The sequence below is a fragment of the Chenopodium album genome, chromosome 12 (genome assembly GCF_948465745.1).
Source record: "Chenopodium album chromosome 12, dcCheAlbu1.1, whole genome shotgun sequence".
In the NCBI taxonomy this organism is placed as follows: domain Eukaryota; kingdom Viridiplantae; phylum Streptophyta; class Magnoliopsida; order Caryophyllales; family Amaranthaceae; genus Chenopodium; species Chenopodium album.
The window spans coordinates 48,313,237-48,325,412 of NC_137845.1; the positions used below are offsets into that span (position 1 = coordinate 48,313,237).

The 12,176-nt window shown below is 39.8% G+C and overlaps 1 protein-coding gene across 1 annotated transcript; it reads right to left on the reverse strand.

Moving 5' to 3' along the window:
* Positions 1-4,019: 4,019 nt before the first annotated feature.
* On the reverse strand, positions 4,020-4,926 carry LOC145572489 (peroxiredoxin-2B-like). Its single transcript, XM_081631463.1, has one exon. It carries the CDS (start codon positions 4,831-4,833, stop codon positions 4,150-4,152), a length of 684 nt encoding a protein of 227 aa, XP_081487589.1. The 5' UTR covers positions 4,834-4,926; the 3' UTR covers positions 4,020-4,149.
* Positions 4,927-12,176: the final 7,250 nt, after the last annotated feature.

A 12,176-nucleotide genomic window follows, 5' to 3' on the forward strand; every position in this document is an offset into this window, starting at 1 on the left:
TTTCCCTTCACAAACTCTATCTTATCTTTGCTCAAATTTTGTAGTCAGTATGCGTATGTTCTCTCTATGCCGCTTTCACCAAATAGAGTGTACCATATAAAGGTATTACTAAGTGTAACCTTTGTTACGCTGTCAAGCATTCCAAGTCAAATGCTCTAGAAATCATAACCGTCATGAACAAAAAAAACTGTAATCGAATCCATCCAAGAGTCCAGCAAATGCCAAACCAAAAAGAAGAGTTTTAAATAACAGTGGCTGTTTGTTCAAAATCACCCCCAAATGTTCTCCCTCTCTGTCGCCGAATGGAAGGTATAACAGGCTGTATGATTGAAGTATTGATCTCATAGCAAATGCAGGACATGTACTCTGCTACATTTACTTTGGGGCAGAGAAAGTAATGTGCTGAAGGGCACACTGTGACTTTAAGACATAAATCATGCAAGCCATAAATGTCCTGTTGTCACATCACGCGTAATCAGGCCATCCGACATTGCTTAAAAGCAGCAATTTAATTGCCATATACCAGGCGGAGAAACACACATCTAGTATCCACACACACACAAATTTCAGCCACTGAGCAAGCAGGCAGATTTGGTTCACAAGATTATTATAAGCTTCAAAGACTTTGAAGATTTCTAATTCTGATGCATCAATTAATCCCTAGTAGAATACAAGGACACTTATTCTTCATACATAATAGCAAACCATCTCAATAATGAATTATGTGAGATGGTTTAATCAGATACACCGGCATTTCAGAAGATTAAACAACAGAAAATCAACAAAACCTCAAGCAAGCAAAGGCATAGATGAACCGAACCACCACTTTACTTATACAACCCACCAATGAGTCAATGTTCACACATTGGCGTCATCAAATAAAAGGCCAAATATCAATAGGAATAGGCTTCATTATCCATCCAAAAGTACTAAAGAAGAAATCTTAAAAGAAAAAGGAAAAATTAAAAAGAATAATCCCACCTTTGCTCAATCTGCTAAAAACAAGCCAAGCTTTGGAAATTCTGGGAACAAGCCAACCTTTGCCCCCTATTTTCTCAAAATAGTCCTTTTACCGGTTTTTAAAATTATTAATTGGTTGTATAAGGTGACTTGGCACATGTCACCTTCTAATTGGTTTTTATCTTAAATTAATTATTTTGGAAAAAAATAAAAAATAATAATAATAAAAAAAAACCAGCCCTCTGCTCCCTTTTCTTATTCCCATTTCTTGCGCTTCTTCTCACCGCCGCTGCGCCGCCACTTTCTCCTCTCTCTTGCAAATTTTTTTAAATCTGGTTGTTTGGGTTGTTTTTGGTGATTGTTGGGGTTGATTTTCGTATGGTAAAGGTTGTTTATGGGGATGAATAAAGAGGTTTTGGGGGTGGATGAAGATTTCAAGCTTTCATTGCTTTCTTATTCTTTTAAATCATATTTCGTAGGGATTTCAATTAATTGAACTGCACTAGCATGAAAAATTGAATGATTTTGGTGCCTGAGGTTGGATTTTTTAATCAGATTTTTGGGTTGTTTTTGTTTTCATTCTTTAGACCGTGTTTTTGGGTGGGTTTCAATTGGGTGGGTTCGGTAGTGGGGTTTTGGGTTTTACGGTGGTTTCGAAGGTTGGGGTTTTGGGTTTTAGGGAAGTTTCGAGTTGGGGGAGTAGGAAAAGAGTGGTTTTCTGGGGTGGGGGAAGTGAAGGGTGATGGTTTCGGGTCGAGCGTGGGTGGTTTCGGGTTGGGCGTGGGTCAGTTTGATTCTTGGGTAGTGCTGGTGGTGTTTTCCAAGGTGGTTTCCATGGAGGAGGGTGGTGAGTGGAAGGAGAAAGATTAAAGGAAATTAAAAAAAAAAAAAAAAAAAAAAATTAACCTGTTAAATAGGTAGTGGTAAAAATAGAGCTGTTAAAAGCTGACCCGACCCAAAATACCGACTCGAACCCAATTATTAACCGACTCATCTGAACCCGAAAAAATGGTGACCCAAACCCGACCTAACCCGACCTGAAACCAACCCTAGACCCGAGTTGACCAGAGTATGTGAGATCCGAACCCGAACATGAACCGACCTAGAGATGACCCAACCCAAATGTAAGCCGTAAATTATTGACTTGAACCGAACCCGACTTGAACCGAAATTGACCCAAACCCGTTTTAACCCGTCAAAACTCGAATTTAACCCGACTTGTTACTAACCCAACCTGAATTCAACCTGACCCGTTCCTAACCCGACCAGAATTTAACCTGACCTGTTACAAACCCGACCCGAAATCAACCCGACTTGTTATTGACCTGACCCAAATTCAACCCGACTTGTTATTGATCCGACCAGAATTTTACCCGACCAATTACTAACCCGACCCAAAAATTCAACCCGATTTGTTACTAACCCGACTCAAAATCAACACGATTTGTTGATGATCCGACCTAAATTCAACCCAAATTGTTCGTGATCCGATTTCAAATCACCTTAATTCAATTTAGACCACCTTATTATTGTTGATCAAAGCATTTTGTCTAGGGAGACCAAGTCGGTCCAGGCTAGCAAAAGAAAGGAGCATATATATATTTGTTGTATGGTCAAACGAGATAATTATCTTCCTAAATTATAGACTAAAGTCCCCTATTATGTGTGCCATATATATTATAGTCAAAAGAAATAATTAGCTTGATAAAAATGATAATTATCTATTTATAGTTAGTTGACCCGAATATGACCCGACTTGGAAATGACCCGACCTGATTGTAACCTGCAAATTATTGACTTAAACATAACCCAACTTGAACCCGAGAATTATCCGACTTGAAAATGACCCAACCTGATTATAACCCACAAATTATTGACTTGAATCAAACCCGACTTGAACCCGAGAATGACCCGACCTGATTATAACCCGCAAATTTTTGACTTGAACCAAACCCGACCCAAACCCGAGAATGACCCGACCTGATTCTAATCCGCAAATTATTGACTTGAACCGAACCCGACTCAAACCCGAGAATTACCCTAAATCGTTTTAACCTGTGAAAACCCGACCTATTGTTCACCCGACCCAAATGTAACCCGACCTGTTATTAATCCGACCTAAACCTGATCCAAACCCGATAAGATGTATGACCCGACATGACTCGACTCAAGCGTGACCCAACCCAAACCCGACCCGCATAGGTTACAGCATTAACCCGAATTGACCCGACCCGACCCACTCTTACCCGACTCAAATCCAACTCGTTAACCCAAATTGATAGCTATAGGTAAAAAGGCTTGTTTTGAGAAAATAAAAGGTCAAGGTTGGCTTGTTTCCAGAATTTCCAAAACTTGGCTTGTTTTGAACATGTTGAGCAAAGGTGGGATTATTCTTTTCAATTTTTCCAAAGAAAAAAGGGCACAAATTCCACATAGCAAAGCACTCATCACAAAGCAACGGCAACATAAATACACAAGTCTCCATCAAATGTCACGCAAAAATCTAATAACAGCACGTCTCCCAAGGAATCAGATCCTCTCCAAGTCCAGAACCTTTATGTAGGGACGAATTTGAAGATGGGAACTAGACGAGAAGAACAAGAGAGGATCCTAATTCATCCCCAAAAAGAAATCAATGAGAACATAAACCAGTCCACGAGGAAATTTTCAATACCAATACTTATGTTGAACATCAATTACTCGTCTTAATTTACCCAATCATGCCACTCCTAACTCCTAATCATCCAAAAGAGCACCAACATCAAGTAAACAACACAAATACAGTACAGGCTCATTTCCAATCATGTTTAGCTTATATTATAAGAACAAAGATCAAGTTTTCTATTACGCCGATAAAAGTCAAAACAAGTACGATTCAACCTAATCAATCCAATTACTAAAAATCAACAACAAGTTTGGCAACTCAACTTCCATCAATCCCAAAATTCGAATCAATTTCGATAAATCAATAGTTCGAGGGTTCTACTCCAACTCAATCTATCATTCCAAGTTTCCAACAATCATTATAATCAAGTAAAGAACAGATAACACTACAAGTATAAACTTCAACAAACCAATTACATTAATCTAAAACAAGGGTTTGCTCAATACAACATTATTCAAACAAAGAAAGAAAAAAAAAAACTCACATTTGAAACTCGAGAAAAAAAAAAACCCTAATTCCCAAAATTAGAGAACCTTGAGCATATCCTCAGCGCCGCTAAAAGTAAAAGCGCCGCCATCTTCCATATTAAGCACCTTAACAACACCATCTTCAACCAACATAGCATACCTCTTCGATCGAACACCTAATCCAATCGGCTTATCACTCAAATCAAGCTCAGCACCAATAGCCCTCGTAAAATCGCCATTACCGTCGCTTAACATCATGACTTCATCACCAACATTCAAACTCTCTTTCCACGCTTTCATCACAAAAGCGTCGTTAACAGAAATGCAGGCAATAATATCGACGCCTTTAGATTTCAGCTCAGAAGCTTTAGCGACGAAACCAGGGACATGTTTCTGGGAGCAAGTGGGGGTGAAAGCGCCGGGAACAGCGAAGAGGATGGCTTTCTTGGAGGTAGTGAGAGCGGAGATAGTGACTGTTTGGACTTCATCGGAAGCGTCGAGAAAGGAGAGGGTAGCGTCGGGAAGCTTGGAACCGACGGAAATGGCGGCGTTGATAGTGGGTTTGGTGGAGTAATTGAGGGGTTTAAGGTGAAGGGGTTTGAGGTTGAGGGAGAATGAAGGGGTGAGAGTGGAGTGAAGGAGGTTGTTGTTGCGACGGAAGAGGGTGGGTTTTGGGGTGGAGAGTGAGAAGAGTCTGGTTGCTGCTGTTGCGGCGGTGGTGGTTGCGGTGAATGCAGCCATTGTTGTCGAGGAGAGAGAAAGTAAGTGTGAGAATGAGAGAGAGTGGGTGAGAAGTGTGAGATTGAGAAATTTTATGAGGAAATAGTGTTGGTTTTGTTGGAGGAAAGACAATAAATAGGGTTGAATTTAACGCAATTGTGACACCTATTACCTAATTTAACTCTTTCAATTGAAAGAAGTTGTGTGATTTGTCCTTGTTTCATTAGTGATTTAGGGCCTGTTCTGATTGACTGAAGTGAACTGAACTGAATTGAGCTGAGCTGAAATAAACTGAACTGAACTGAACTGAACTTATTAATTAGTGATTTTTAACTACAGATTAGTGGTCTTTGATTATATATTACTATACCTATGTGTATATACAAATGTACTATTTCATATGACATAATTATAAAATTTATAATATAATTATAAATTTATGGAAAATATATTAAAAACTTGAAACCTCTAAATATTTTAAACACATATACTATTTAATTTTAAAATAAAATAGTATTATGACAAAAGAACACAAAACACTTACATGTAGCAGAAAAGCAGCTATGGATATTGTCCGACAAGAAATAACTGATCAGATATGGGAGTCAGTTCAGAGAAATGCCGAGGTAATGGAGGAGCTTGGTGGACAAGAAGAAGACGAAGAACTAACTGACTATGAAAATTAGTTTAAGTTGTGTAGTACTCTAATTTTCTCAATAAGATTAACAATAGAAATGTGTATCAAAAAAATAGAACCATTTGAACAATGAATTGTATCGATATTATTATTATTATTATTATTATTATTATTTTTATTATTATTATTATTATTATTATTAATTATTGTTATTATTATTATTATTATAATTAATTATTGATTATTATTATTAGTATTATTGTTATTATTATTATTATTATTATTATTTATTCATGATTATTATTATTATTTATTGATAATAATAATAATAATAATAATAATAATAATAATAATTATTATTATTATTATTATTATTATTATTATCATTATTATTTGTTGCGTCGTTGTAATAAGAGCTTAAAAGAATGAAATTTGGCTTTATATCATTAGCAATATCATTAGACATAAGAGCTGAACTGAACTGAACTGAACTGAACTGAACTGAGCTGAACTGAACTGAACTGAACTGAACTGAACTGAATTTCAACGGAAGAGAACAGGCCCTTAGTGCCTTTCATTTCGGGTAGTTAGCACTGTCAAAACGGTTTGACAGTACGGTTTCGGTTCGGTTTGAAATCGGTTCGGTATTTAATCGGGTCGGTTTGGAATCGGTTTAATTGTCTCACGGGTCGGTTTTGGTTCGGTTTAAATAGTTATCGGTTCGATTCGGTTTCTGTTTATTCTTAAGCGGTTTTAAATCGGTTCGGGTTGTAAACAGTCCGGATAAAAAACGGTTCGGTGCAGACGGGTTGCGGTTTGTTAACGGTGCGGTGTAAACGGTTTTTATCCCGGTTCAAACAGTTTCGGGTTGGAAACGGTTTCGGGTTAGAAACAGTTTGGTTCTTTTTTGGTTCAGATTATAACTAGTTCGGTTCTTTTTCAGTTCAACTTTTACCTGGTTCGGTTCTTTTTCGGTTCAGTTTATAACTGGTTCGATTCTTCGATGGTTTAACCACTTTAACGTTATTCATATCGGTTCCATTTCAAGTTTACTAAATTACGGTTCGGGTCGGTTTTCGGTTTCAAAAAATAAATTGTTTATCGAGTTGTTTGGATTCGGGCAGTTAAATGGTTTTATTGGTTTGAAATTTGATAGTACTTGCTAACCTTTTGCGTTCACAAGTTTTATATAAAGTCGCGAATCATTTCATATTTAGGCATCATATTATAAACAAATTCTCATTGATTTTATAAATACATATTATGTTCTGTTTCAAGTTTAGTCATACTGATCTTACTAGTTATATTCCCGTCAAAAAAAAAGTTTGTAAACGGTTCGATTTAATTATATTCCCGTCAAAAAAAAAAATCCATTTAATTATATAAAAAAGTTTGTAAACGGTTCGATTTAGAAGCGGTTTGGTTCATAAACGGTTCGGTTTATAACCAGTTCGGTTTACAATCAGTTCGGTTTTTAAATGGTTCGGTGCAAACGGGTAGCAGTTTGCTAACAGTTCGGTGTAAGCGGTTTTTTTGCCAGTTTAAACGGTTTCGGGTTGAAACCGGTTTCGAGTTAGATACGGTTCGGTTCTTTTTCAGTTCGGTTTTCTTTCAGTTCGGTTTATATTTGGTTCGGTTTGTTAACGGGTTCGGTTCTTATACAGTTTAACATTATTCGGGTCGATTCGGTTTCGGGTTCACTAAAATACGGTTCGGGTCGGTTTTCGGTTTCAAAAAAATCGGTTTTTAATCGGTTCGGTTCTCATTTGGGTCGGTCGGTTTCGGACAGTTAAACGGTTTCGGTTTGAAATTTGACAGCACTACGGGTAGTCTATAAAAAATTTGTTTGATAAGGATTAGGAAGAGAAAAGCTATTGAAGTCCATGAAGGAAGGTTAACCTAAAGCGTCGTTATGGATGAGTGGATGACCGAATCTGAAGCAGTATGTTGAAAGGATGATGAACATTGAAGGAGATCCCATTAATAAGATTGATTTATAAAATACGTAAATCGTTCAATTTGTTTAGAGCAAGTCTCAGTTTCTCAATTGAGAAACATAGGATGTTTATCAAATGTCGTTCATTCACCTCTCTTCCTCCTTCCTTCTTGCTTTCTTAATGTAACAACATTAGTTATTTCACCAAAATCTCAAACAAAAACCCAACAACTACATATAGCAACAAGAAAATTCAAATTTCTCAACATGAGAAACACCTCATCTTTCTCAAAGGGAGAAAGGGACAAAAAAAAGTACCAAAAAAACATTAAAAAAATTATGCAATTCCTCTTATTTACAAAAATATCATTTTGAGAAACACCCTATGTTTTTCATGTTGATAAAGTGGGGCTCCCTCATATAGCAACACCAACCCCAACCAACCATTTTTTGGCGGAGAAGCCACTGGATTTTGAAAATAAAGATTCGATTATTAACTTAGAAGTTGCTTCAATGATGGTGGAAAGAACACTCAAAGGCTGCTTCAATGTGCATCACAAGTATGATTCTTGTAATGGTATTAATCGAGCTTGATTCATTGAAGTGAATGCCTTAAGATTGTAAAAAAATAAAAATAAATAAATAAATAAATTGTTTCCTTCAACAATCATTTTTTTTTCTAACAATTAGGCCTTTTTGAAACCTTGTACAAAACCTATGGACTTCAATTTAATTAAAGAATGGGATAGCTATTGTTTTGGGGTTTTTTGGTCCCTCGGGAGAGTTACATCACTAAACTTGGTCCCACGCGGTCTAAACCTGCAAAAATACGGAGACTCCGGGTGGTTGAAGCTCCGCCTCCGACGATCAAGTTAGACCGTGTACGGAGAAAAGTGAAAAGTGCGGAAAGGTAAAAGTGAGATTTTCTCGGATTATGAGATCAGGTGTTTTCTCTGATATGATAATGTAATAAATGAGTGTGCCCCAAAAATGGGGAAATCTCCTTATTTATAGGGTCGTTGGAAAAGGTGTCCTCTCTTAGGTCACTCTGACCTAGATTTGGTAGGCTTCACCGTTTTTCGGCTTTCTTAGGGATTGGGCCCTGAAGGCCACAATTTCCTATTGATATCTGAGGGTGACACGTGTCAACTGGTAAGTGGTCCATGTTGGACCTATTCAGGGAGGACACGTGTTCCTCTCTAATTGGGCCACGTGTCTAGGGTATTTTTACCTAAAATATTTTCCCCTCACAAGGGTGACGTGGCGTGCCACGGGGCGCCTGTGACACTCGTCACTATAAGATTGGCGAACGGTTAATACTGTTGCTCCTTTAGAGGGAGTTACGGGGGTGCCCCCGTTTTACCCTTCTATAAATAGTTTTTACCCCCCTTCACTCTCTCATCTTTGACATTTTCATAAGTGTAGAGAGAGAAAGGGAGAATTTTCTAGAGATAGAGAGACTCTGATCACCGCCTGTAAGAGCTGCTGAGAATTTTCCGCCTGACTTTACGTTGACAGAACCAGTCTCTGCTTAAGACATTTTTCAGAAAATCTCATAAAGGTAACCGTCTCTCCTCTTCTCTGCTCTTTCAAACTTTTTCCGTTTGTGTATATAGGTTTGTCAATAAATGGATTCACCATCAACACACACGGCACGGCGTAGGACAGTAGTCAGCCGGTCTCCTAGTACAATTGAGTCTAGGATTGGGGGTGTCGTCTCTGGATGGATGGAACTGATTTGCTCATCCCCGAATCCCACCGTCTCTGTATCTGTGCATGACAGGATGGCAAGAATAAAACAGACGGCCAGAAGGCCAAGAAGGAGAGGCGACTATCATCTAGGAGGATAACCTTGATCATGCCGACAATTACTTCGGCTGTTATGAGGCGGCAATAAAAGTCGGCCTCCACTTCCCCCTTCACAAAGGAATAAGGGATATTTTGAAGGGATACCACTTAGGCGTCTGGCAGCTCACACCCAACTCGTGGGTCAACATGCTGTGCTACATTGCCGCCTACGAGATGCAGAGTGTGACGCCTAGCTTTGAGGCGTTTGCTCATATGCATTACATGAGTTGTGTCCCATGCGGTTGGAGAGCATGGTATACTCTAAACTACATATCTGGAGTATATGATGATGCTTGACAAAGTGTTGAAGTGGTCAAACTGGAAGGACAAGTTTTACTTGATCTCTTCCTCGTTTGTGAGACACAATCACGTCCTCCGCCGGTTTAATAAGGATCCGGCTTTGCTGGGAATGAAGTGTGCTTGCCCACACATCCTCGAAAAGGCATGGGATGAGATAATGGAGTCGGAGCTTTTTAAGACAACGACTATGCCCCTGGACGATGGCACTGAAATAATCGTTCCCAAACACTGGATACCTCATCCGGATTTGCTTAAGGACGAGGCGTTCCTCTCCGCCTGCGGCCTTAACACCATGTTTACAGGAAGTACTCTTGGCCTCTTAACCAGCCATATGTAATCATGTTAACTTAATGTTGATTTCTAATTGTCCTTTGCTCTTGCAGCGGAAGCCTTGAAGATGGTTGACGAGATCAAAACGCCTGTCAAGTCAGCCGCTCAAACCTGAAGGGATTTGTTGGAACAAAAGAAGGCTCAGCTAGATGCCAAAAATAATGGGGTAAGCTCCACCTGACTTTCTCAATTGTGAATCTATGTTTCCAAGCGGTGTTTAACCGACTATGCCCCTTTTGTTGCATTTCAGAGTGGGAGTAAGGTTGTCCCTAGATCCATCTCCAAGATGCTCAAACGGGGCAGGGTGGAGGAACCTGACAAGCCTCCTAAGGTCAGCAGGACCAAGATAACCCAGACGGCCTTAACTGTGCCGACTGGCCAAAAAAGACCAACTACCAAGGGTAAAAGCCCGGCTGCCATGAAAGCTCTCAGCGAGAACGCTGAGATTGGTGGGAATGAGCCGGACGTCAATAAGGCGTCAAAGAGTGGCGAGCCACTCAATGCTGCATCCGGTTCTGCAACGGCTGGGGGGGAAGAGATCCCTCAGTCTAGAGCCCAAGGTATGAACGTTTGCTTCGAACTCCCACAGCCACTTGAGTATATGAGAGTTAAATCTCATATTACCCAATCGGGGGATTCATCAGGCAGCTAGCACAATATAGGTGCCGCCTATACTGCTATCTCACTGTACACTTCTTCTGGTGCAGATTTCTCCCAAATGCGTCCGAACATCCAACAGTATTCAAATCGAATGCTTCGAACCATCACCCGGTCTAAAAAGGAGAAGATACCGGCTCTACATACGGTCAATCTAGAACGTATCTGTTCCCTATTGGCTGAGGTAACTTGAACTTTTTATCTTGCTTAATCAAGTTTTGTTGGTGTATGAATTAATTTATTATTTTGTCGGTTGTGCTCTACAGGCAATGCTGAGAGTGGACGGACTTAATGCTCCGTTTAGGAGGAAACATGTGGAGGTAACTAACGCTAACCAGAGGGCCCTGAATGCTCTCAACTTTGCTCAATATCAAAATACTATGAGTGAACTTGAAATTAAAGCTGCGGAGTTGAAACAGGAGGAGTTGGTCAAGACCTTGACAGCTGCAGTTAAGGAAGCTAACAAAAGGCTGATGACCTTGGAGGGGGATGACACTGAGAACACCAAGCTTCGGGCAGATGTCGGCTGGCTCAAGGATGAGATGGTCCAAATGCGAAATGAGCACAAGGACACAATTACCAAAGAGTAGGCCCGGCTGATTGTTGAGAATGAAAAAGACTGCGAAGAACGCATGAAATTAGCGTGGCAGGTCATTTACCCGAAGACCGACTGGGAGTTCTTCAAGCTGAGGTATGATTATGCCTTAGAAGTGTTTGATGCTCAAGTTCTGAACCTGGCTGCTCCAGCTCCCTTTAAAGAATGGGCCAACATTGCCTCAGACAATGAAGAAGAGGAGGACGGAGACGAGGATGGTGACGGAGAAGAGGAGGATGTGGAAATAGGTGATCAGTAGGACAACCAGACTCCGGATGTGACTGTCCAAGACTCAACTCCGGCTGACCCCATTCCACCTCCGGCTGGTCAGACCCAAAGAGAGCCTTCCTCTAGCCAAGTCAGACAGTGCCTCCATCTCAGCAAACTCAAGAGTCTTAATTTTCAGATGGCTGTTAGCCGCTTGCATTTCGGGTCTGCGTGCCGAGTACTTTGTATTTTTACCGACTGGGGAGTCGGGTAACTTAACATTTTTTTTTTTTGCGCCTGGATAGATATCCGGTTGACATTATCTCCGGGCAATTTGGTCAGGCTAATCTTATGAAAAACATCAACTGAGTCGGTTTTGTTTAACTTGCTTCAGATTCCTTAATTTTTGCATTTTGAATTTTTGATTTATATGTTTGTATCTTATTAATGTATTTTTGCCAACTTAATAATATCATGCGGCAAATAATAAACCAGCTGTCCTTTGCCCCTAGGCGGCTGTGTGGTTGGTTTCAAACCTTGATTGATTGACTTGGGAACTTTGATACTTTAAAGAGTATGATATGTTCATGAGTTAATCAATCACAGTAGTGATTGCCCTAAACCAAGTACACAGCCGTCCAACCGCACAGGCGGATAAGTCGTTAGCCCAAATGATTTTAGGAGTTATCGAACTGTTTTTCCACTGTCTGGGGTGTTTGCAATCCAATTATACATTCGATGTCCTTTTTCCCCATTGGAAGGACTTTTAAAAAGCGCATAATTTCAGAAAATAATCTAAGTTATAACTACGCTCGGTCGTCGGCTCATATCTGGAGACACGATTCTCCCAGACT

What these genes read in the sequence shown, in the direction of transcription:
- LOC145572489 (XM_081631463.1), bottom strand. Translation starts at nt 4,833, where the DNA reads ATGGCTGCATTCACCGCAACCACCACCGCCGCAACAGCAGCAACCAGA.